The sequence below is a fragment of the Pantherophis guttatus genome, chromosome 8, assembly GCF_059756535.1.
Source record: "Pantherophis guttatus breed Tessera chromosome 8, ASM5975653v1, whole genome shotgun sequence".
Classification (NCBI taxonomy): Eukaryota; Metazoa; Chordata; class Lepidosauria; order Squamata; family Colubridae; genus Pantherophis; species Pantherophis guttatus.
Window position 1 is genome coordinate 36,478,446 of NC_142070.1, and position 26,977 is coordinate 36,505,422.

General features: G+C 36.6%; 2 protein-coding genes across 18 annotated transcripts in view; one reads left to right on the forward strand and one right to left on the reverse strand.

Annotated features, from left to right (window-relative positions):
• Positions 1-4,936: 4,936 nt before the first annotated feature.
• Positions 4,937-19,634, reverse strand: C8H4orf33 (chromosome 8 C4orf33 homolog). 10 transcript variants are annotated; one of them, XM_087874591.1, is made up of 8 exons: positions 17,469-17,500; positions 16,902-16,957; positions 13,037-13,202; positions 12,618-12,798; positions 10,609-10,669; positions 7,581-7,632; positions 7,284-7,483; positions 4,937-5,945 (listed from the first exon to the last, which is right to left on the reverse strand). In XM_087874591.1, exons 3-8 carry the CDS (start codon positions 13,040-13,042, stop codon positions 5,846-5,848), a joined length of 600 nt encoding a protein of 199 aa, XP_087730717.1. In that variant the 5' UTR covers positions 13,043-13,202; positions 16,902-16,957; positions 17,469-17,500; the 3' UTR covers positions 4,937-5,845. The 10 variants fall into 10 exon arrangements, with proteins under 10 accessions (XP_087730717.1, XP_034257354.2, XP_087730716.1 ...); XM_034401463.3 differs by lacking the exons at positions 16,902-16,957; positions 17,469-17,500 and adding an exon at positions 19,439-19,634 and having other exon boundaries at positions 13,045-13,202; XM_087874590.1 differs by lacking the exons at positions 16,902-16,957; positions 17,469-17,500 and adding an exon at positions 19,439-19,578 and having other exon boundaries at positions 13,033-13,202.
• The window catches only part of SCLT1 (sodium channel and clathrin linker 1), a 39,833-nt gene continuing 29,941 nt past the window's right edge, over positions 17,086-26,977 (forward strand). For 5 of the 8 annotated variants that reach the window (XM_087874586.1, XM_087874587.1, XM_087874583.1 and 2 more), the window contains exons 1-8: positions 19,649-20,335; positions 21,845-21,897; positions 23,116-23,188; positions 23,512-23,567; positions 23,852-23,987; positions 24,428-24,550; positions 25,651-25,716; positions 26,871-26,941. In XM_087874586.1, the coding sequence (XP_087730712.1) occupies positions 20,318-20,335; positions 21,845-21,897; positions 23,116-23,188; positions 23,512-23,567; positions 23,852-23,987; positions 24,428-24,550; positions 25,651-25,716; positions 26,871-26,941 (596 nt within the window). In that variant the 5' untranslated portion in view covers positions 19,649-20,317. Of the gene's footprint in view, positions 18,176-19,648; positions 20,336-21,844; positions 21,898-23,115; positions 23,189-23,511; positions 23,568-23,851; positions 23,988-24,427; positions 24,551-25,650; positions 25,717-26,870; positions 26,942-26,977 lie in introns of those variants that run through there. The other 3 variants (XM_034401460.3, XM_087874584.1, XM_034401458.3) reach the window with 1 other exon arrangement.

Here is a 26,977-nt window from a genome sequence, read left to right on the forward strand (position 1 = left end):
ATCCTGCTATTTATTAGCTAGTATTTATACAGCATATAAATAGGCAGAATATGAACTGGTTGGTGAAAGCCTCCAGGAAGGTGCCAGGAAACTGGTTTTGAATGGTGATGAATGCTTCTTTAAAGAGAGACTTCCATCTCCCTTGAAAGGATGGGTGATACATTCTCTCCTCAAAAGCCATCATTTTTAACAACCAGCTGGCCTCAAACCAGACTTTTTCAAAAGGAAGAAAGTGGTGAGTTTAAGAGAGTAGTGGGGTTGCAGTTGCAAAAAGTTCTAAGGAAAATGGAAAACCTGTTGGGGTTCAGGCCCAACTGAATCAACGAGTCACTCTTGTCCTATAGTGCTAGCGTAAAATGAACTTCCTGCTTCTGCTTGATCTTTTACTGGCCTTCAATATCAATTATCATGGCATCCTTATGGACTAACTGCAAATATGCGGAGGGGGGGAATTTATGCTACCTGGTTCTCCTCCTTAAGTACAATTTCAGATACTGGCAAATCAAATGAGAAGCTAGGTCCGCCTTTGTGTAGCATCCTTTTTTAAAAATATATACTTAAAGCCGCTACAGTCATGGATAGAAGCATGTATTATTTATTTGTTTGTTTGTTTGTTCATTGCATTTTTATTGCCACCTATTCGCCCATGGCGACTCAAGGCGGCTTACAGAATATAAAACCACATTTAAAGCAATAAAAACTAACAAAAAGAATCAAATAAATTAATATAGTACAATATAACAAAATCACCCCCCCCACCTCCCATGCCCTGGCAACAGCAGATCACAGGAGCCATTTAATGGGCTCCATCCCACTCTGGGTTCCCCAGGCCCGCTGGCAGAACCAGATCTTCAGCGCCTTCCAGAAGAGTATTAGCGTGGGGGCAGTTCTAATCTCTGGGGGAATGATGTTCCAGAAAGAGGGAACCACCATGAGAAGGTCCTTCTTCTGGGTTCTACAGGTGTATCTCTCTCGGGGATGGGACCCGCAACATTCCCTGCCTCCCCGCTCTGATGGGTTGGGTAGATGTGACCAGCAAGAGATGGTCCCTCAGATAACCTGGTCTCAACCAATGAAGAGCTTTAAAGGTGATAACAAGCAAGAGTCCCTTGGGAGTTGGGCGGCATAGAAATGTGACAAAATAAATAAATAAAATAAAATAAATTGCACCTGGAAGCAAATCAGCAACCAATGCAGCTCCCGCAAGAGAGGTGATACATGTGCACACCGGGATCTGCAGAAAACCATGTGGGCCGCTGCATTTTGCCCCAACTGGAGCTTCCAGATGTTCTTCAAGGGCAGCCCCATGTAGAGCGCATTGCAATAGTCAAGACGGGAAGTGACTAGGGCATGAGTGACTGAGTAGAGACTGCTGCTTCAGGAAAGGGCGTAACTGGCACACAATCCGCAGTTGCACAAAGGCCCGCCTGGCCACGACCACCATTCTGCTCTTTGAGCAGGAATCATGAATCTAGAAAAACCCCTAGATTAGGCACAGGGTCTATTTGGGGTAGTGCCACCCCATCCAAGACCAAAGGTGGTAATTCTTCCTGAGCCAATGAACCCCAAACCCAGAGCCACTCGGTCTTGCAAGGGTTTAGTTTCAACCCATTGCCCCCCATCCAGCCCCTAACAGCCTCCAGGCACTGTCAGAGTGAGGACATGGCATCAGTTAACTCACAACGGGCCAAGACATACAGCTGAGTATCATCAGCATATTGGTGATATCTCAGTCCATGGTGACAGATGATCTCACCCAGCGGCTTCATATAAATGTTGAACAGGAGCGAAGACAGTACCGAGCCCTTCAGAACCTCAAAAGCAGTGGGCAAAGGTTGGATCTCTTCCCTCCTTTCAACACTGAGAGCTGAGGAAGTGAACCAAGATATCACAAGGCCTCCCACTCCCATCCCCTGAAGCCGCCCCAGGAGAATACCATGGTTGATGGTATCATTAGTATGTACTTGATACCAAACTGTGTATTTTAACATCTGGCTGAACAGGAGATATTGTGGAGGTATTCTCCTGGTATCTGGAAGCTATGAGGGTCTGGATGGTGATGAACTATTTTAGAGTCAATTTCAGCAAGACAGAATGACTTTGTATGTAAAGCCTTCCAATTCCAAATATTCCAGCTTTGGCTAATGATGGGGCTGCCTTTCCTCAAGCAGAGCTGCTTAGTAATCTGGGTGTCGCTTGAAGAACGGGTAGCAGCCGCAGCTGGACCTTTTGCATAAATCTACCTTGCCTGTCACTTTTCTGCTAAAGCTGTTATTGGTGCCATGTAGTTTGCAGAATGACTAGATAACATTTGAACCATAGAAAAAAATCCCCCCAAAACTTCATCCTGCTTATTTAATAGCAACTATATACATAATTTAAAATCCTGATATTTAATACCTGCCACCTTACCATCAAAATAAAAAGTATAAATAATGGTTATTCTGGAGATAGAAAGACTAGAATTTTCACAAACGTAGCATTACAACAGCTCAAATTTGCTATCTGTAACACCCTGAGGAGCTTGATGGGTCACTGAGAATATTCGTATTAAAGATGACAAAATGACTTGAATCAGTAAGTGCTTCAGCATGTGACAGGAAAGAAACTAAATATATCATTCATAAGCCTATGAAAGAATACTGATTCCAAAAGTTCTTTGGCGAGTACAGATAAAATATTTTGCATTTAATACACTTTGAAACTAGAATTACATTATTTAATTGGAAAATTACTCTATTGGAAACCTAATGGCTTTATGAACCCCATCTCTGCTTCCTGCCTTGGTGTGGTGGATTGGTATACCTGCTACCACCATCTGTTTTCCAGGGGACCCCTTCACCCAGTATCTTCCTCTGAGCCACAGTGTATGAGAGAGATAAAACTCCCACAAGCTTCATTGCTTTTCCAGGAAATTAAAATGAAAAGAAAAAACTAGATTTTCTAGCACCACCTTCTGGCCTTTTAGCATTAGTTGTATAGCTAGCAAAATCCTGCTTTCTTCTCTTTCATTTTAGGAGATAAACCAATCTCACAAGAGATAAATAGACTCAAGCTTCATTTTTCAAAAATAAAAGAGAACATGAACATTTTTAACTGTCAGTACTATCATGCAAAATGAGTGGTGGAAGAGATTAAAAATACAATTGTTCAAGCAAAAGAATATAACATCTTAATCTACCATGAAAAAATATACAGTTCTGGATAGACAAGTGTTGCTAGGATGCTCCTACTTAGGGGCAACCCTACTGTAAAGAAATTTTTATCTGAGATTAAAAACTGTTAATGGCTTGTGGAAAAGGCCTTGGGAGAACAGGCAAAAGAGACAATGGTTAGATAAGAGACAGCACAGTAGGCATAGGAAAAGGGTCAGAAATATCCATCTCTATATACCTACTTGCGCTGTAAAGAATAAGGAGAGTGATTGAATTGTACTTTCATATCTGCAAAATTATGTCAATATAGCTTTACAGCAGGGGTGAAATGCTCCCAGTTTGGACCGAATCGCCTGATCCGGTAACGATGGCGGTGGGTGGTTCGGAGAACCGGTAGCAAAAATCCCCACCCCACTCCCATGCCCAGCTGAGCTACGTGATCATCAGAGGTTTTTTTTAAAAAACTTTTAAAAGCATTTTTTCTTCAGGTGAAAAAATACTTTTAAAAGTTAAAAAAAAAGGTGGGCACGCCCACCCAGTCACATTACCCCACACACACACATACCAAGCCACGCCCACAGAACCGGTAGTAACAAATTTTACATTTCACCACTGCTCTACAGTAAACAGTTCAACTGGTTGTGATTCCTATCTGGTTTACTCCACAAGGTTGATAATAGTAGTTACCGAGCTGGTATAGAGAAATTAATCTCAAGCACAAACAGAAAACAAAATTAAGACTTAGTTTTCTGCGTAGACTTACTCATTTGTTAGAAACAATTTCCTGAAGCAGCAGCCTCTTATTTGCTTTCCTTATTTTTTCTCCCAGCTTTTTCTGCTGTGGTTCCTTTAACTTGAGCTAAAGTAATTTTCCTTTCCTTTCCCTAACCTTAACAATTCTTGTATTTTAAAACATCAAAACAAGGAGAAAGCAGCTGGGAGACATACCTGATGTATACAAACCAGAGCAAGCATGTATGTTTGAAATGCATAGATATGGACTAAACTACAGGCATAGCTATCTGACTAGCTATATAATGAAATTATTGGGAGCTGAAATCTCACAATACTTGCAGGCCCTTAGGCTCCATACTCTTACTTTATAGCTTTAAAAATATTAGTCAAGAAAACCAATAGCAATTTCAGTACTCCAACCTCGTTTTATGTTGATAATTCACATTGCACTAAATCATAATTTAACTAAACTTGGATTTGTATAACAGACTAAGCCAGAAACATGGCAACATTAAGCCAAAATTAAATAAATCCCATTCTGATTAAAACGCAGTGCATTATTTGAGGGAAGACCTGTCTCTAGTTGCTTCTGCCCATCTAATGAGATTGGATAGAGTAGGTCCCATCAACCAAGAAGTGTCTAATGCATAATCCAGGAAATGTGCCTTCTTTGGAAAGGTATTCCGTCATGAGATCCAGATGGTTCTCACCCTGATGACATTGAGGAAACTATTAAAGACATAGTTATTTTCCCTGACTTTGAGGCAGGCTGAAGGTTAAGCACCTACCAGATGGGTTTGTTTTGGTTCATATGTTTGCCTTCAGGCTGTTTATAGTCTCTTTTATGTCTTTTGTCTTCTTCTTTTTTTGAATGTTATAATTGTAAGATGCCCAGAGTTATTGGGAGCTAAGTGGCCTATAAATTGTAGAAATAAAGAAAAATAAACTTGGCCACTTTTATATAAAGGTTAAAGGCAGATATTGTGACTAAGTCTACTAAATTCAATTGGCATCTGTTTTCACACCATAAATAAAAACTCTATTAATAGAGTATAAACTGTTATGATTTTATTTAAATAAATGCAAAGATGAAAGGAAGCAAAACTTTTACACGATTCCAGGTACTGATAATTATATTATAAAGATATACAGACACAGAGTTTATATTTTTTTATAACCATATCTATAAATTTTCCCTGATGCCAAGACTCTTTCATTTAATCCACTATAGACTTTCTAGTACTGTAAAAGAACTATATCCAACTGTGTCCAATAATCTATCTTAATCTGCATTAGAACTGGGGGTTAATGCCCCTGCTTCATTTTTATGTAGTAACTAAAGTGATTCACCTCTGTCTTCCATAATCGCTTAATTTGTCATCTTTATAAAAGTTTAAAAGAAATAAAGTAGCTGTATTGAGTGTCCATGTATGCATATGCTCACATACGAACATATATATCTCAATATAGCAAAAGTAAAAAGTATGCAGAACAAACAAGATAGTAAGGAAAAGAGAAAATTTCAGGAAATGAAATAAGATAACATACAAATATCCATCTGCATTTCTATCAAGTAATTATCATATTAATATTTTTATCATCCACTTTGTCCCTTTTAAATTCTGAAATCATTGATTTAATTTTTTTTCTTTCAGCAAAATGTTCATATAAGGTTTCCAAAAAGATTATTCTCTTTTTCTCTCTCTCACCAGACAAGTCAGCTTCATCATTTCTGTACATTCAATTAATTTTATAAGTCAAATTTTCTCTGAATGTTTTTCATTGTGTTTCCATTTTTTCCATACAATAATCTTGCAACAGTTATATTTTCCAAATTCTTTTCTAACAATTTGATAAATATCCCTTTTCCTCAAAAGAAAGCCACCTGAAGGCATAAAAAGAAAGATCCGCCCACAAGTTTGTTCAGCCAAATCTTTATGATATTCTTGCATTTTTCATCTCACACATGATTCCCACAAGTCTGATTCAATCTGTTTCCAATCTTCTCCCATTAATTGTTTGAAACTGAATTTTTTAAAATATTCCAGACGATGGCTGCAAGAGTAAAGCAAGCAAAGAGTTAACAGCTATGTTCATCCTTTCTCCTCCTATTGAATTGCTACAAAGAATAATTAAAATTCTGTACTACATTAGAATGCTAGGATAACTCATTTATTCAAGAAACAAAGTTCACATCTTTGCCGGCTGTTTCTATATAAATATTATCAAACTGTTTTAAATATCACACTTTATACTAGTGTTTTTCGGCCTTAGCAACATTAAGATGTGTAGATTCCAACTCCCAGAATTCTCCAGTCAGGGAGGCTGACTTGCAAATTCTGAATTTTGAAATCCGAACATTATAACATTGCTAAGGTTGAAAAAAACTGTTTTATATCTTTCTATTTTTGCTAGGAAACATACAGTATTCTCTGTAAATATGTAAGACTTTCAGATAGACCACTATGCCAAATTAAGGTAAACCAATCAGTTAAATATATGTGCACCGGATGGGATAGGCAAGCAGCACTAGCAGTTTATTCTGAAGATACTATCTAAGCAAAATAATGCCCCATTCAGCACATACCTAAATGCTTATTCTGAGGAAGTTTCTGAGCTGTGAAAAAATTGCTAACCTAATGTTTTCTAAACCTACAAATTAATTTATTTTCATAAAGCTGACTATATGATACTAATTAGGGATTTGGAGATGGGTAAAAATTAGATAACCACCAGGATATATCAATGTGCACGGAATACAGCATATTATTGAATTCCAGGCCCCAGAAAGGATGCAAAATAATGAAGGTGAAGTATATAAAAGACAAGAGATATATGAATATTTTTATTTCATTACATAAATGTATATATTTGAATATATACTTGAAAACATATATTTGAAATATGCTAAACAATATTTATACTGTATATTATATGAAACAGGAGAATCGAGTTTAAGTAGATTTTGCTATCAGTGGTTTAAGGGACAGATGTTTTATTATTATGTTCAATAATAAATGGGCTATTGGTAGATTCTAAACAAATAGAAATAATTCCAAAGTTAATCTACATTTTCTTGGTAAATTTATTCTCAAACCTATAGTGGTTTGAGGGTTACAGTTTGATAGACAGCCTAAAGCTCAAACTCTGTCTCAGAGAAGTCAATGGATAACTTTGGACCCTATCTGCTCTTTGAACCCAACTCTTCTCACTATTTGTTTGGAAAATAGGAGGTTGCTATGCATGCCATCTGAGATCTTGTACGAAAAGTGGAGTGTAAATATAATAAAGTTATAAAACTTTATTCTTAGGATATAGGGCAGTAAAATTCTCTTCCCTATACTAGCCTTTCAATAATCATAATATAAAAAATGGCATCCCAGATATACTTACAAATCAGGTTTTTGGTTATTGTGAACTTCATTTTGAGGAATAGGATAGAGAGCTTCATATGTTCTGTTCATATCTGATCCATGAATTGCAAATGCATTAAATCTGTCAGTGTTGGGAGGAAAATAATTCCAAGGCAAATGAGCACGGCCCCTCCATTTGGTAGTTGTTCTTGAAACTTCAAATTTTAAAGGAAGTTCTTTCTGTGTTAAAGTAAAAAAAAATTAAAACAACAGATTTACCATCTTCTCAGAGTCATTCACATATTTAGAGGGAAATTAGCTTAAATAGTTCACTTACTCTGCAGATATTGCGCCTGCCCCAAAGGAACAATACAAGATGTTGGCCATGCCTATAAAAATATAATATAAAGATAACAGAAAAATATTTGCTTTGTATCTCCATCCAGTCTACTTATTAGTTGTTACATGAAGGCAATGCTGTCAACATGCAAAATAGCAGTCATCAGCTAATAAATGAATATGTAAATATTAAAGATACAGGACTACTTTTAATAAATTTTCCTGTAAATGTATAGCCATTATGTATATGTATCCTGAGCTAGAGATACACACAAACACAGTTGCATATTAGCCATTTCTGAACTCATTTGGTTCAGAAGCTAAACTGAGTTAGGTCCTAATAATACAGGTAGTCTTCAACTTACGAGCTCAAAATTTCTGTTGTTAAGTGAGACATTTGTTAAGTGAATTTTTTCCCATTTTATTACCTTTCTTGCTGTAGTTGTTAAGGGAATCATTGCAGTTGATAAGTTAGTAATCCAGTTGTTAAGTGAATCTGGCTTCCCCTTTGCTTGTCATAAAAATCACAAAAGTGAGCACAATGACCTTGGGACAGTACAATGGTCATAAATATGAACCAGTTACCAAGCACCTGAATTTTGATCACAGGGTCGTAACTGTGAACAATGCTCGTAAGTCACATATTTCACTGGTGTTGTAACTTTGAATGGTCACTAAACAAACTGTTGTAAGTCAAGGACTACCTGTACCTGGATAGAAGATTACTAGGCAGGGGTCTCTAACTGGTGGCCCACAGGCCGGATGTGTCACAAGCAGGCCACACCCACCCCAGCTCTGCGAAGGGAAAAACATCACGATACATTATGTGACAGCAATGTGATGCCGCAACTTTGACACTCATGTATTAGGGTGTCTAGGATTGATTGTTAAACTTGGAATTTTTCTTTAAAGATCCCAGAAGAAAACAGTGGCAAAACATTTCTATACTATTTCCAAGAAAAATAGTTTTGTCTAAATAATCATCTGAAATTGAATTCAACCTGAATGCATCTCTATTCTTTAAATAACATGGTCTAGTTTATGTTCTTCGTGTCTATGTATGGTACTAAGAATGTAGTAGTCTTAAACCCTGTCTCACTTTGTTCTATTTGTGTATGGTATAAAATCATTTTGAATCATTTTGCTACTACTGTAAGCAGCCTGTATGATAATACAATTGTCTGGTGGGGTGCAGATTTCCTCAAAATATGAAATCCTGATAAACTAGTTTCAAATAGATTATCAGAATTGTAATTAGTTTATCACAGTTTTACTGTTGCTGTTGTTTTTGCTTTCGGGGCATACCTCAAAAAGAATAATTATGAAAAAACTGATAATCATAGAAACCAAAAAGAATTAGCATCTTTTTATTTTATGCTTCAATTACAGGAAGCCCAAACTATCAAAGCCTCTTGTCCTCTTAGATGCATTCTAATCACTATATAATTCTGCATTGCATTATTATCTGTAGTCTTTTAATATGCTATTTTTCATTGCCCTAATAACATTGCTCTTCTTTTATTCAAGCTGTAAAAAGCAGCAGTTACTTTATAAAACGTGGATAGGAATTGGCTTTCGAGTTGGTCATTGTAAAAGTAGGTTGTGGGTTCATTTATTTTTATGCTCTCTATTTGCTATGAAACACCACCACAAAGTATTTCCCAAGACTGTTTAAAAGGTACAGAATAATTCCAAACAAGTACATAGTACCAAGAGTGATACCTTAAAACCTAGACAGCAATTCCTAGTACTAGATCCTCTTCAGCTGCATAAATCTAATATCAGCTCTTCCCCAATGTGATCCCTTGGGAAAGAAAGACCCTTGACTCTATCTGGTTAAAAAAAGATTCTTTAACTAAAGGTGTTGGCTGCAGTAAAGTCAGGCTAGCTTTGAATTTCCCATTTCCCCATGACCAGTCCATTTCCAGGAAATCAGAGCTCACCAAAATGTTTTAAGAATGCTAAGATGTTTGGGGGTAATCCACATTATTTTCTCAGGATGCCTGGCCTTATGATTCTGGTACAAACTGGATCCGGGCTGCTCTCGTCTTTATTACCTATCATTCCCCCTTCCCTATTTTCCATCATGTTCACACATGGCTTTCAATTGCCCCCTTAGGATGTTTCCAATTCTGGGTCCTCCCTTTTGGACTGCAAGGGGCCCCTGCTGTGTTCATGCAGCTATTAAACAAAATGCTGCATGAACAGCTCTACAAGGGAGTGTTAGTTTACCTGAATGACATTTTGATCTATACTGAGACTATGGCAGTATAAAACTAGTCAGAGATGTGCTCAAGAAGCTTTGAGCAGCCAAATTATATGCCAAGCTGCCAAGATGCAAATTCCACCAGAGTAAAATTGACTATCTGGGCTACTACATTTCCCACGAGGGTATAGAGATGGACCCCAAAAAGGTGCAGGCAGTGCTAGAGTGGACTCCTCCCACACCAGGAAGCAACTACAAAGCTTCCTGGCATTTATGAACTTTTACCACCAATTCATTCCCTTATTTGCATCACCACTCTACTAAAGACAAAACGGGAGGGAAAAACCCAAGCCAAGCCAGCCACTTAAATGGACTATGGACATTAAAACATAATTAAAATATAATTTCAAAAATATAAGCCAGTTTGTTATAGTGGTTAAAGTACTAAGCTCGAAACCAGGAAATGGGCTAGAAGCTGGCAGATGATGAGTTCTAATCTGCCTTAGGCATGAAACCATTTGGGAGTCCTTGAGCCAGTCATTCTCTCAGCTTGAGGAAGGATGCAAGGACAAACTACTTCCAAAATCTTCCCAAGAAAACTGCAGTAACTTGTCCAGGCAGTTGCCAGGAGTTAAGGTGCTTGAAGGTGGCCACAGACCACCAAGACTTAATTCAAGATCATAACACTAAATCGTAACATTTCTTCAAGCCTTCATGGACCCCCTGTGATGACATCATAGCATTCCAGGGGTCCACGGATCACAGGTTGAGAACCACTGCTATAGAACATTTTAAAAATTATCTGAAAATATCTACTTACGGGCAGAGCTCTACTTCTAGGTACTGCTGGGTTTGGTAATTCAAGAAGAAGGCTTCTACAACTAAAACCACATAACAATTGTTTATTTTACTTTGTGTATTTCATATAGCCACAAAGAACATTAAATACAACATCCATAACTGCAGTCTTATTTTATCTATCCTAATGATGCAAAGGTGAGAGCTAGTCTGGTGTAGTAGTTAAAAACTGGGAGAGTCTAATTTCTAGTCCTGCTTTAGGCATGAACCCAACTGGGTAAACTTGTGTCAGTGACCGTCTCTCAGTTCTAGGAGAGAAGGCAACAGCAAACACTTTCAAAATTTTTCAGAGATTCTCCAAGAGTCAACACTGACTCAAAGGCACGCATACATAAACATACAAAAAGATGCAAAAGATTACAAAATCTTTTTCAGAAACCTACTAGCATTATTCAGAATCTAAGCTAACTGTATAGGTTTCTATCAGAAGCATTGGAAATGCTTTATTACAGCCACCATTGCTTTAAAACTATGACAAATTTTGACAGAAGTTCAGACTTAATGGACTAAATACATGTCTGAAAAATAACTACTTAGAAATCATAATACTGCATTTTAATGCAATTAGGGTGAAAAATTAAAGACAGGTCTATCCAAATGGCTTCTCCAAGATATTTCTTTCACAATGTGCAACTTCTTCATGCAAACTCCCACTTGGCACTCATACGCTGTTAACTTTTAAATCCATATTTGAAGTTGTTCTGGAAATAAATGTCTCAACACATTTAGAACTCATAAAATGCACTAGCTAAGTTTTGTCTTCAACTGATAAGCATTTTTTTTAAATGTACATGTACATGCTGAACTGGTTGCATATTCCTTTAATATATTTCTTTTTTGTAAAACAATGGTGTAAAGCGAAAAACCTTATGTTCAGGATAAAACAATTCAATTTCAGTGGCATTAGAGAAACATCAAATGGAAAAATCAAACAGCCAATTAAACACATCAGTTTCATTTCACAGAATTTTTTTTGTTCAGGAAAAATATTTCAAATACTAATTAATTTGAACAGTCATAATGAAGTAAGGGGAGTGATAATGAAGACAGATAATTGGCTAATTTATGAAACTTACTTCAAGAGGGTAATGTTATCTTGATAAGATCAGAAAAGCCTGTCTAAGTAGTAATATATGACTTACAACAAAATTAATTTGCATTAAACTTCTAACAGCCTGATATTTGCAGATTTGCATATGAATATGCAAATATTTAAGATACTAGATTTATCAAAACGTTTAAAAACTTTTGACACCAGTATGAAAATCAGTAAACTAAAAAAGCCAGCAACATGCTGAGCAGTTGGAGGTCTCATTAATAACATAAAACTTATTTTGATCAAGTTATTTCTGCAAATTCATTTATCTAGTATGAAAGATGGCAGGCTTCAAATAGCAGAGTGGTTTGCTTAAAAACAGACAGAAGTGTAGAAGTGCTATGCAAACAGCAGAGTTTCATCATATGAAAGAGCTGAATACAAACTCTAACTTTAACCCTGACAAGTGTTTATGAAAAGTCTGAAAATTGATTCACCAAAAAAATTAAGTCTTCTTGCTAGAACTACTTAGCCACTTTGTATTTGATTATGGTACCTGACTATTTATGTTCTGAAAGAAGTGTAAGACTTTAATTGCTGCCATAGCTTATGGTTAGACATTATAGTTTATCCTGTTCATAGGAAAAAGCAATAGGACTATCAGTAGAATTTATTTAAAATAAATGCATATTGTGTCTCTCAAGCTAAATTCAGGGTTTGACCTCTATAAAAAATGTAAATCCTTATATAATTAATCCAGTAGCAAAGAAATGCTGAAAACAAAATAGCTTGTAGGCACCGAAATAGGAATACTTGGCACATCAGCCTTTTTCTACAGTGTGTACTTATAAAAAGGGGAGGGAATGAACCTCTAGGGAAGAATTGCTATCAGAATAGTCAAGATTTTAAGTCCTAATAAAATAACGTTTATTTACCCTCATAGTCCCATAATCCATTGAATGGTTTTCCTGGTTCACCAGGAGGAGCTGGAGGATCATTGAAAAATGGGGCATTCAATTCCATCAGTATTCCAGCATTTTCTGGACTCAGATTGATTATTACTGGATCATGGGCCACCGGAAGGCTGTTCCATGTATGTTCTATTTTAAACTCCATCTAAGTATTTTATATCAAGAAAAATTGTTACATATTTAACATAAATATTAATAAATTAAAATGTCTTTTAATTGAAGATATTACATTATTATTGCCGATTATAGAATTATTAATCATATATTTACCATTTTTTACTTTCAGAATCTATTTCATTGATAGGCATTTCCTTAAAATAAATCCCATTCACTTAACTTTTTATTATATACATATATACATATATACATATATACATACATACATACATACATGACCAGTGGTGGGATCCTCCTGATTTAACAATCGGTTCAGTGATTGCACGCTTCACTGCATGCGTTGTGCAATTTAAAGAAATCTTCACTTCCGCGTTTCTTCGGGGGAGTAACACAGCTGAAGCGCGCAGCAATCCGCTCTGCCGTGCTAATTGGCTGAAAAGATAAAGGTAGAAAAATAGTGCAGGTGGGCCCATATAATCGTTGGAGCAAACCGGTTCGCTCCCAGCTGATTGTCGGAGCTATCAGTTTGTCCAGAATCCCACCCCTGTATATGACTTCCAAACATATTCAATATATTAGTAGGTCTTATAGCTTTTAAAACATCACCATGATTTCTTCAAGTTTTTGAAGACCAATGTTAACAACACATGGCATATACATTTCTGTCTAAAAGTTGATGACAGCTTCTTATGCTTAATTATCTTGGACTATGCCTTGAAAACATAAAAACAGAAGAAATATGCTGCCCATCTAAAATCAAAATAATAAATTACCTTAATGCAAGTGAAAATTAAAACTATACCTATACCTACATCATAGTACCTATATTGGCTTATTACTCACCTGTACATCTTAACTACTCATCATAGGATATTCTACCATTGTTCACACACACTAAAAATACATGGGAGCAGCAAAACATTAGATACATGCAAGTTTATATTGATACTATGCATATAAAATGTCTTCCAGGAATTTCACGCTTTTTCTCCTAATTTTGGTACCTGTTTCAACCTGTTTTCACCACAGGGTGTCCACAGTGATCACAACATATAAATATGTAAATCAGCTTTTTTTCCACATTGTTAATATTTCTATATTAATGCTGAACAAGTGCTGAACATCATCTGAACAAAAGTGCAAGATTGATTTAAAATTGATAGGAAGGAAATTTGCCAGAGAAAACAAATTTCCCTTTATTTGATCTGGTGACTTGCCAATAATTAGAAAGGCACAAATAGAATCTTTAATCTGGATTTAAAAATAGTGATAATAGAGCCTATCATGTAAACAATAAAGTATACTGTTGTTTTTAAGGGCATTAGTCAGAACAGGTACACAACTGCAATACATGTTGCTGTTTACAACTTTCAGGGTAGCATGAACTTCAACAATTGTCACATCACTTCGTTTATCCTTATCAAAAATTGGTGTTTTGCATGACTTAGATTGTCGGAGCCTCTGCTATCCTATCCCCTTATCTCCCTCAGGCTTGCCCCACAGAAGCCTCTGCTATCCTATCCTCTTATGCCTCCACTCCCCCCTGGCATCCCTTCCTCCTCCTCACCTTCCCACTTTTTTTTCTTCCCTCCAGCCAAACCCCTCCTTCCTTCTCTTGCATTTCCCTCTATCTCCTCTCCTTCCTGCCAAACTTCTTTTTATTCCATTTTCCCCCCTGCTACACACTCCCCCCTCCCAAAAATTCTTTGGTCCCCCAAAGAATGGGGGACCAAAGAATTAAGTGCTTACTAAGAGTCTGGAGTGTCAGGGGATGGATTAGGATTTCATCTAGCAGTGAGTACTGTCTCATCCATGCTGTGGCCCAGAACATCATATGTCAAGCTTCTAAGGGGATGTATCACTCTTTCAGTCTGTTCTTTGGGCTCAGCTGGGATGAGTGAGTCATCCTCTGGAGACTTCTTGCACCCAAATGTCTCCAGGGATGGAAGCACATTCTCTGGTTCTGGCTGTTGCAAGGCATGTGAGAGTATTGAGTCTTTCCCCAGAAGTCCCTCCAGCCCAGGAACCGTTGGATTTGGCAGCATTCTCTCCAGTTCTGGCAGCTGCTTGGAATGTTCATCAGTCTTCCACTGTGGTTCTCCAAAAACTTCTCCCTGTTCTTGAGATTGAGGTACAAACGAAGGGGCATCTGTCCTGAGCTGCTTGGGACCCATCTCAGTGCCCAATGAGGAGGTGGCTGTTACAATGTACTCCGGTGACCACAACCAGTTCATATAGTCCTCTTCCTCATCACCATCCTCCTCTCCTATTTCTGTGGATGGAGCAGGCTTTGCTCGAGCCACTGGTCTCTTCCTTATCAGACAGGGTTCATTCAGTCTCCTGTGGATCAGGCGGCCAAGATGCTCGTATTGCCTCATTCAGAGGCAATAGATGATTTCAGTACCACACTTTCAGAAGCCCTAAACTCCCTTCTGGTTGAATCTGGTATACTGGCGATCCAGATAGCTTCTCACCGACAATGTATGGCTGGGAGCTCCATGTCTGCCAGTTTATTGTTTCCAGAAATGCCCAGATTTCGCAATAATACCCAATCACCAGGTTGCAAATCTTGAATTCTCACCTTCAGGTCATAGTTCCTCGTTTCTGTTTTCGGGCCTCTGAAATGGTTTGAGCCTTCTCATATGCCCTTTTCAGATTCCTCCTCAACCGGTCCACATAGTGCGGTGTGAAGTGAGGTTTCATACATAGAGATGCCAAACACTGTATCTACTGGCAGTCGAGCCTCCCTGCCAAAAATCAGTCGATATGGAGAGTACCCAGTAGTATCATTTTCCATGCTGTTATATGCATATACAACAGTAGAAATGTGTTGTGTCCAGTGTTGCTTCTTTTCTGCAGTCATGTCAAGAAAAGTACAATTGAACCTCTCAGGCTGTGGGTCTCCTTGTGGGTGGTAGGGAGTGGTGCACAACTTCTGAGTGTCCAGTATATCCAGCAATTGTTTGACAAGTTTGCTCTCAAAATCTCTGCCTTGGTCAGAATGTATGTGCTGAGGTAGCCCATAGTTACAAAAAACTTTTCTACAAGTATCTTGGCTACCGTATTGGCACGCTGATCTTTTGTTGGGAAGGCCTGTGCATAGCGAGTGAAATGATCAGTCACAACCAATACATTCAGGTTCCAGACACAAGAAGTTGACATAAACTAGATCCATGGGTCCATAACTTTGCAGGTGACCCATCGATGCAGCCTTGGAGGGTAGGTTCATTTGCTGGATACAATGAAGGCAGGATTTACAGTAGTCCTCAACCGCTTTCTTCATACAAGGCCAGAAGAACCGATCTCTCGCAAACTTGAAGGTCCTCTCGGGCCCCAGATGCCCATGCTCATCATCATGTATTGCAATCAGTACTACTTCCCTATGTTTTTCTGGGAGTAACAGCTGACACTCATGCACCTGGAGGCCATTCGGATGGCAGATCAGCTGTGACCTCTTTGACTCCCTCCACCACCTCTGTTGCTCTAACTCTCTTTATGAGCTCATGATACCCGCAGGTGTTCCCTGCAGCCAGAGTCTTTAGCAGATTCCAGACTGGGTCTGAGTATAAAGTTTGGCTCACAGAAGCCTCTGCTATCCTGTCCCCTTATCTCCCTCAGCCTTGGTCTACAGAAGTCTCTGCTACCCTTATTTCCCTCAGGCTTGGCCCACAGAAGCCTCTGCCATCCTGTCCCCTTATCTCCCTCAGGCTTGGCCCACAGAAGCCTCTGCTATCCTGTCCTCTTATGCCTCCTCTCCCCCCTGGCATCCTTCCTCCTCCTCACCTTCCCTCTTTTTTTTTTTCTTCCCTCCAGCCAAGCCCCTCCTTTTATTCCCTTCTCCCCCTGCTACATATACTACTGTTTTTATCCATTCCTCATCCAAAAACGGCAAAAAACTCTGGTGTCTTTTTTTTTAGCATCCATAGACAGATAATTGCTCATACTTGGCTTAATCTTATTGGCCAAGTTTCTTATTGGTTATGTTTACCAAGAAGTGCTCTGGTCATTGTTAACACTGCCACAAAGTTTATGTGTGCACATATCCACACATACATCCACAAAGGTATACAATATAATCTTATCTCCTTCAGATTGCCAATTATTTTGCATGAAATGCCTTTAAATGCTTACGTGGTTTCAATGGTTAAATTTTTGCTCGCCAAACCAACTATTCAAAACCAGTAATTCTGCAAGGAGAGAGCATGGGAATGGGGATATTTCAAAAACTAAAGACAAATCCTAAAAGAAAATCCACCCATGACCAGCATTGAGTGGAGCTTTTATAACTTTAGAATAAATGAGCTGGAAGGAACCTTGGAGATCTTCTAGTCCAGCCCCCTGGTCAAGCAGGAGAACCTATACTATAGCTCAGGGGTCTTGGAAACTTTAAGACTTGTGGACTTCAACTCCCAGAATTCCTCAGCCAGTAAAGCTTGTGGACTTCAACTTTGCTTTGCTGGCTGAGGAATTCTGGGAGTTGAAGTCCACAAGTCTTAAAGTTGCCAAGTTGGAGACCCCTGAGCTATAGCTACTTAAAGAAAGCTCCCGTGAGTTTAGGAACACCCGTATTCCCGAGGCTAAGAACGGAAGTTTGCAATCTGATCTCCCTCCTGCTGGTAATCCAAACCTCCCTAACCAAAACCACACCACTCAAAGGGAGCGACCGCACTTGCGCTCATCACCCCCAGTTACTTTTACCCAGCAGCGTCTCCATGCAAAGGAAAAGGAAGACACGAAACATGTGACCGTTTTTAAACCAATGGCAAAGAGCTCTCGCGCAAGCTCAACTAGAATTCGATTGGCGGGGGTTTTGTGTTCTTTTTTTCCCACCTGACGACACCGTGCACAATCTCCCCGCCCACCGTTTTTTTTTTTTTAAAAAAAAAAACCTTTTCACAAGCCAAGTCGGTCGTTAAGAAGCCGGCGGCGTTGGGGACAAGCGATTTAAGCGGCGCGTGCCGCTCTCCTGGGGGAAAGGCGGTGATTGGAGGGGAGGGAGGTGACGTTGCTTAAAGTGAAACCCGCAGCTATTTCCAGATTTGTTGGATGGTTTCGTCTTCGTGCCTGCGCTGATGGGCTTTAAACAGTCCACCTTCCGCTCAGCAAGTTTCTCCTTTTCCTTTCCGTCTCACTTCTGAGAGAGAATTAGCTAAAGGCAAGCTACCAACCTAGGGGTGACGCCCTCTGCAGCCAACACAATACACCATCTTTTTTTTCTCCCCCGCCCCTAAATGCGTTCTTGTCTAGTTAAAGCTTATTGCCACGCGTAACCCCATTCACCATGGGTAGGTTTCCTTTAGAGCAAACGGTGCCGATGCAAAAATAGCCCTTCTGGATAGAGGAGTCCCAGCCCAGTTCCCTTGCATCTACTCTCGCCGCTGGAATTCAACTGGGATTAGTTCCAGGTAAGGGACCTGATTTTTACCTATCTTTAAATATGAAATTACATTAAGTTTAATTCCTTATTCATTTGGGAGGAAGAAGGGTCTAAGCAGGGGGTCTAAGCAAGCCTTAGCACAGTGTTTCTCAACCTTGGCAACTTGAAGATGAGTGGACTTCAACTCCCAGAATTCCCCAGCCAGCTATGCTGGCTGGGGAATTCTGGGAGTTGAAGTCCACTCATCTTCAAGTTGCCAAGATTGAGAAACACTGCCTTAGCATCTTTAAGCCTGGAGGATTTCAACTCCCAGAATTCCCCAGCCAGCAAAGCTATAGCAAAAAAAAGCCATAAACAACCTCATTTAAAAAGCATTTTTTTAAAAAAACAACAATCGAGTAAACAAATTTATTTATCTTATAAATTCTCCTATAGAAATCTACAAATTAAAGTTCCTACGTATCTATCATTTAACTAAGTTATATTGTACATACAAAAGTAGACATTTCTATTTTCTTAGTAAGTTAGTTACGGTACAGATATTTTATTTTGTTTTGGATATTTAAAAAAGAAATAGAGTTAAAAGGTGATTTGAACTGGAGTGCTTCTACCGTATAATTTGTGACGGTCTTAGCTTGACTATTTAATCAAATACAATAATGGTGAAGCATTTTTATGTTGCTTGGTTTTATTTTTTTCTTCCCATGAATGTGGTGTGTGTGGGTGTTATTTTATAACTGCTTACAATTCGAGTTCTCTACCTTCGTGGGAAGAAAAAAGTACAACTCTTCTGTTTTGTTTCATTTCTATCATAAAGCATTCGATAACTAATGTTTAGTTTTAGTTTTCTGGAAGTACACAACAAAATGAATATTCATTTGGGGGAAAAATCTGACTTGAACTTTTTGTACGGTCACTTACATATTTAATGCATTTGAAAACTACAGAGTAAATGTAATATGAGAAACCAAAACAAACCTTAACAGGTTTGTATTTATTTGTTTTTTTTAAACATATATGTACACGTGTTATTTGTATTTTCTAATATTTGCCATACATGTATATGAACCTCTTTAGAAATCTGTTTAGAATTTCCCATTTTTGTACATAAACCATAGAGAGAATTTTAATAGCTATAAAAGAAATTTTAGACAATCCATCAGGTCCCCGGCAACTGATTGTAAATCCTTTTTTTCTATATTCTTTTTCTTGGTTTTGTGAAGCCTTAGAAAGGGCTAAGAAAGAGTGTGAAGTAGGATATTAAACTTTCTTGTGTACATACATATCCTACCTGTGGAATCTTGTAGGTGATTTAGATGTTGGCCATCAGAAGTGAGTTTTCGGAGTCAGATTCTCCAATGACAACTGGTAACATATTACGATTCTCACAACTATAATTAGGGATAGTCTCCCTATCCCTAATAATAGGAAGAATTATAAAAAGGCGAGCTCCAGAGCAGCGGCGGCGGAGGTATAAGGAAGAAAGCGGAGTGGCGGTAGTGGCGGCGTTCCGGGAGGGTGGGCTGATATCCCGTGGCTGCACATGCGCACTGCAGCGGAGCGGCCCCAGCTCAGCGTTTCCCCAGACAACCGACCGCTGGCCGGGCCGGCTCGGAAGCGGTGCTGGATGCAGGACCCGAGGCTGAGGGGAAGGCAAGCGGGCGGCAGTCGCCCGGAAGCCCCGCGGTAGCCCAGCGCGCCAGGGCCAAAAGGCGAGCCTCGCCTCGCCTCGCCCCCACCCCCGAGGCGAGCGCAGCGGGTCTTCCCCATTCCCCGCCAGAGTCAGTTTTACGTTCCCGTTTTTTTTAATTAGCATTCGATCTTAATTTTTCTATCCAAAGATAAAAACATGATATTATTAAGACTGAATAAGAAATAGACTTTTCAAATATCTGATTGATTTTTTTTCTTTTTTTTTTTTGTGGTTGACATCGATAACATCAGGATTACAGCTCTGAAGTTGAACAGCATTGTTGCAGGCTTTGTGGAAGCTGTTCAGCCTGTTGTGCATTTCTTCCTAAGAATTTAAGATTTAGAAGTAAAGTCTAAAGCAATTATAAACTGTGTTTGCCGGTTATATTTATTTTATTTCATAGATTTTGTGTTTCTGCTCCTGAAAAGCAAATCAGCTTCCTAGAAACTTTATATGAAATTCTAATAAGATTCAAAAATGGCAACAGATATCAAGGTAAATTCTGTATATAATTTCATTAAAATGCATTTATATTGTATTATATAATTTAGGTACTAGATATCAGGGATCATCAACCTTTATTTTTGACTGGAGGTTATCGCTTTTGATGCATTACTGGTAATTTGATGGAGGCTGTAAAGGGAGGGTTAGTATGATTAGACGGTATTAAATTGATGTACATTTTTTCATATCCTTGTTTCATGAATTCTAGATTCTATTTTGGTTGTACTGTTTAACCTATGCTAAGCATCACATAAAGGACCCTGCAAATCATTTAGTTAAATTTGCTTACCTACTATTACAAGGTGCTTATATTTTCATTTTTGAAAAAGAGAACGTTCTATAAAGCAGCTTATTTATGTAATGTGCCTGAATACATTTATTTATTTATTTTTTACCAAACAGTTACATTTGGCCACTTCCACTACAGCTGATTGAGCCTTGAGCATTATTAAAAACCAAGTCTTTGTCATATACAGTAGAAATACTGTTTCTTGTGATGGTGGCTGTACTAATGACATCAACAGGCTATTGCTTAACGCATTGTAAGCCGCCCTGAGAAGGGCGGCATATAAATCAAATTTAAAAAAAAAAAACAAAAAAACAAAAACAGCACCTTTCAACAGAATATTGTAAATCAGTATCGCTGATTCCTGTAAGATTTGAGCGATCCTGCCAAAATCTCAGGATAATTTTTTAAAACATGCAAATTTAAGAAAATTATGGTACTTTTGTTTGTTATAAACATTTATATGTCTATTTTAACATATTGTGAGTCTTTCACTATTTTTCACTTCTGTTGCTCCTGATGCGCCCATAAATGTTTCTGTAAACGGCATACTTTTAGGACTACAATTTTCTGTATCTTCTTGTTTCTTTTAGTCATTAACTGGATTTTGAAGTCCAAACCTAGTAGTCCTATAATTTTACCAGCTATCAATTCTTCTTTTCTTTCATCCATCTCCAAACAAAACAGAAATGAAATTTAGTTGCTAGTTTATCAGTAATCAAAAGGAGTAGCTGATATGAAATAAAATAAAAGCAAAACAAGATACTGGTTGCCACTGAAAGAAAAACAATAGAAATGCCCTTAATGGAATTGATGACCCTTCATTCAGGTTTAACATTTAAATGAAATACTAAATAAATAATTAGCTGCATTCTTGCTTATCATAAGATAATATAGTTGGCAAATATTTCTCTCTATTAAAGTCATTATTTTGAGTTTCTGAGAATAATCAAAGAATTTAAATAATATATAAATGTGAAAACAGACTAAGATACGAAAAACTAGGTTTATGCTCTTTGAATTCAATTTGAATCCATATGTAATTTTATTTTTATTTATTAATTAAAATTTTAGATGGCCAATGCACCTTATAAGAGAATACATTGGGAATACTTTGATTTAAATATGAAGATCTATAGAGTTAAATTTTAGAAGTTTTTAAATATTTTTTTATGACAAGATAAATTTCAATAAAATAAAATGTTTGTTTTCAGAATAATGGCTTTGAAGATGACAGTACAACAGAGCACATCCTGGTAGACCAAAGGTAAAGCTATTTATTTGGTATTCTAAATAATTTATAAAATGCAATTTCAAAACACCCTATAAAAAGATATATTGATGCCTGGAAATGTTCTTCAAAAATGAACAAGTGAAGTATCTATTATTTTTTTATCTTGATCTTGTTTTATGTGTGTATGTATGTAAAACTCTGTGTACACATAATTTAAACTAATATACTGTACTCAGGATAGAGGAATTAGATTTGTGATTAAAAAATAAGAAAAAAAAATATGATTCCGTGAACTGCATCCAGATGTAATTATATAGAGAGTTGATCTGCTGAAATTAATGGAATTTAAAGTTAAGTTATTCATTTCAGTGGTTCTTAAGTCAATCACAAACAAATTTATCAAAACTCTCCATTTGTCTTCTAAATATTTTGCCAATAATTTAATCATGCTTAGCTGAACCTGACTCTTTTATCTGGAAAATAATTCCACAAGCATTCCATGCCTTAGCAGCTAATGTTTTATGACATCAGAACTTGACAGTCTGATCTTTTCTTTCCTTTCATGTTTTAAAAATATTAACATAACTGGCATTGAGTTTGATTTTTTTCAAAAATATATAAAAGCTGTCATTTTGTAGGAGGTAAAGGTTCTACTAGAAAACTTCATAAAATCATTTTGAGTTCCCTCCTTTATCTGGGCAAACTGAAAGGGGAGGAAATATCTTATATAAAATCTCTTTTCAACTGATGCAAAAGGAGAAGGAATTTAAACATTTTCACCTATTTTTAAAGTTATATCTAATTTTTACAATAAATAGTTGTTAAGCATCCTGGGTTGTTTACATCAGAACATTGTTGATTCTTTACTTCAAATGAAATTATTCTTGTTTGCTTGTTTGTAATCCCTTGATATTTTATGAGTCAAGATATACAAAATAAAATATTGATAATCTGTAGTAGGATGACATTTACAAGTGTGTCAAATTTATTTTAGGGATTCTAGCTTTCTACCCAATGTAGATGAGTTCTGGGGTGTCTGGTATACATGTGTCCCAAAGTGAAAGTGTTCAGCCTGAGCAGAGAGAAAAACCATCTCCTCATATTCTTGGGAATCCATATAGGACAAGTGATCCCACTTGTTCAGAATTAAGCTTTTAAGGAAATTCACTTCAGTTTCACTTTTTTACCAGAATTTTTTTTAAACTGCATTGTGTCACTCAATATGTGGACTTTATTTTACATCCTTTTTAGCTCATTGCCTCCTATAGTTGCTGAATACGATAAAAATCTTGGAGAAATGAATGAACAACTGAAATACTGCCAGGTACAAAGTTATAGCTATTTTTACCACTAATATAGCTTACTAAGTAATTAAAAAAAACCTAACCATAATGTTTATAATTCAAATATTATTGGTAAGATGTTTATTTTTAAAAAAAATCACTGAATCATGGCTAATAAAATAATATTGTCACTTGTTAATAATTCCAAAATGTGTTTATCTTTCTAATTTGAGACATCTTCATAAACTAGAAAAGGCAACATTTTTAATTGACATTCAAGCATCTTAGTATCATACTGAATATGTATTGCATGTGCTCTATTGTATCTTCAAAATAAAATATTTAATCTTTTTCTTGCTTTTAGATGCAGATGAAAGAAATGAGGCTAAAACTTGAGCAAGTCATCAAAGAAAATGAAAGGTAACGCCCTAAAAATTATACTAATTCTGTATTGTTTGTGTCATATAGCAAGAAACTACTGATTGAAATGATAGTGTATTTTGTCTTACCTTTGCCGTGCAATAAATACAGATACCCTGGGACTGGGGATTGCTGGAAATAATGTGGTTGATATTTCATGAATAACTAAAGTGTTTTTTCTGGAGTTACAATTGTTAACTGTGACAGAAGAACCATTCTTTATAAAAATATAATTTTGTTACTGTTTTACAACGGATCCACCTCTTATTGTATGATAAACACAGATTGCATGAGGAGTTAAAAGAAGCCGTTGAAAAGCAGTTGGAAGCTCTGCCATCTGGTTCTGTTTCAAGGGATGCTACATTTATGGATGAAAACTTAATAAGAAACCTTCAAGAACAGTTGCAACTAGCAAATAAAGTGAGGAAATTGAAATATTTGCTTTGGTTGACTTTTATGTATAGGTTCCAATAGTCCTAAATTGCCTTTCAATTTAGGCACATTCATTTATGACACATTTTTGTTATATGATTTTAATATTAATGTTTATTTTTAATGTCAAGACATAGATATAAACTGATATTAAATAGAAATTTTGAATAAATGACAACAAGAAAGGAAGAACACACTATTTGTAGGCTATTTTGTCATTAATAGGCACAGAGATGTTCATAATTTCAGGTAATTGTGCTTTTATTTATAATATAAATTAAGTATATAGGGAACATTTATCTCATTATAAAATGATGTTAAAATTTATATAATAGATATGAAGTAATAATTTTTTTCAGACATTTGATATTCAAAAACAATTGGAAAGAAAAATTCTAACATTCTTTTTTCAATCTTTTAATTTTAAGGAAAAAGAACATGTCCTAGAACTTTGGCAGATGGTTTCACAGGAATTGGAGCGACTTCAACAGATATACCAGGAACACATGACAGAAGCACAAATTCATATTGTGGAAAGGCAGAAGCAAAAAGTAACATGCTGATACATGTGCATTAAAATAAATAAAGAGAAATACAACTTTTTCCCATTAGCTCAAGATAACCAGCTTTTTCAGCTAAGAGTTTTTTAATGATCTTTGGGCAAGTAATAGAGTGGACCACTTAGTTAGGTGGGAGAGAGAGAGAGGAGAAAGAGAGAGGAGAGAGAGAGAGAGAGAGAGATCATAATAGCAATAGCACTAAAGACTTATGTACTGCTTCACAATGCTTTATAGCCCTCTCTAAGCGATTTACAGAGTTGGCATATCGCCCCCAACAATCTAGGTCCTCATTTTACCAATCTTGGAAGGATGGAAGGCTGACTCAACCTTGAGACAGTGAGAATTGAACTGCCGAATTCTTGGCAGCTGGCAGTAAGCAGAAGTAGCCTGCAGTACTGTATTCTAACCACTGCGCTATTTGCTCTTTAGGAAAGGAATATAAAATCCTCTGTATATAAAGCTCAAATGATGCATTTGGAAAGTCTAATGGTTTGTGTTTGTGTGTAAAAATGATCTTTCAGTTTAGATCCCTTGGAATCCAGCTCCCCAGTGACTTCCAAAGGTTTGAAACCTGAATGTATGTTTAGGGAAAGGATATTGTTTGCTTGATTTTGAAGACTTGTGGATTTTAAAATACTTGTTATAGGATTATCTATGAGTAATTTATTCAATTTAGAAGTATATTTTATTCAATAAGTGTGCTTCATTCACTTGAAAACTTTTGAATGTTGTTGCAGAAATATATTGTGTTTTATCCACAGTGTTTTATATGAAGCTATTTACTTCTGTCAAGTCTCAGACATGTAGATGTGTACACAAACACAAAATATTAGAAAAATGAATACTTTAGATCATTCCTCCCTTATGCTGTTATATGTTTTTTCCCAAAAATAAATTGGATGACTCAAATCTGGACAACAGCCACTAATAATGTTATATATTAAATATATATATTTAATATATTAAATATTTAGGTATTAAATACTTAATTTAATACCTAAATATTTAATATATTATGTTTTAGCATTTATTTTTATGTTCATAAATCCTCTGGATTGTAATTCCAATGCTCTGTATTATCTTCTTTCTAGGATCAATTGACGAGCTTTCAGCAGCTAACAAAACAATTGCATTTAACTAATGAAAAAACTGAGTCAGTAAGTGAAATACTGAAATTCTAATAACATTATTTTGGACTAGTCATAACAGCAGAAAAATATAAAAGAAAATACATTTATTAAACAGATATCACTTTTATTAAAGCTGTGTCTTAAGTTTTTTTACTTACATGTTTATAAATTACATAGCAGCTTATACTGTATTTTTAATCTATTCTAGTTTAATTGCTATTTAGGAAAAGGTTTGTCTGCAGAATCCATGATTACTAAGTTTTATTGCCTATTTCTTTGACTATTCAGTATTAGTTTAAAATGTTTTCTTTCTTCCTCTATTTGTTTCTGCTTTTAAATACATGACTATTGGAAGCAAATGAAGTTGAAATGAGAAACTTTTTTTTTAAGCAAAAACAATAGTGAGTGTAAACGAAACAAAATAATGAAACAAAATTCAAACAGATACCAATAAAGCAAGAAAGGATTTGATTTTTTTTTAATGTAGGTGACTGAAAGCAATGGTTAATGCTGGTGCGTCTAAAACAAAAGAACCTTGAAATGCCACTGAATTTAGAACAAACACTATTTATATATTGACAATTTTAAAAGTCTCAATGAAATAAAGCCAGTAGCACATAACTATGAATTTTATTATAATCATGGTTAGTTGAAAGAGAAAGATTTTGTGTCGCTGCTAAGCAAAATACAGGTAGTCTTGCTTAGCAACTTTGTGACTGGCAACTCCGTTGCTAAGTAAAGGGGTTGTTAATGTGAAATTACATGACCACGTGTTTTGCACTGTAAAGGGATAACAGTAGTCAGTTTCATATCTTAGGTTTTTGTGTCCCTTCTAACCATTTTCCTGCCCTTTGCGACATTCAAGTACCTGCTTATTGTCTTGTACACATCAAAAGCAGTGTGATTCAACCTCAGCCCTCTCGTGCTCTCCATTGCATTGCTCTCTATGTGTAGAAGAGCTAGCTGTTTATTCTTGAAATTGCTCTGCTCTGCAGAGCAGGGGGGAAGCAAGCAATTTTGGTAGACAATCTCCTTCTGAGCTTCAGTTGCTTGAGGGTATTCTAGACCCTAGGTCTCTGCATTCATAGCCCTGCACTTTCACCATACTAGCCTACTGGCTCTCATGTTTGTTTGTTTTTTTAACAGGAGTACAATATATTTTAAAATAATTTTGTTTACAGATTAATCAGGTGTTTCTGAAAACAGTAACAGAACAAAATGTAGAGCTGGAACAGCTGCGCAAGCAACAAAGGTATAGACTTCTAAATCTTAAATCACTTTTAAAAAA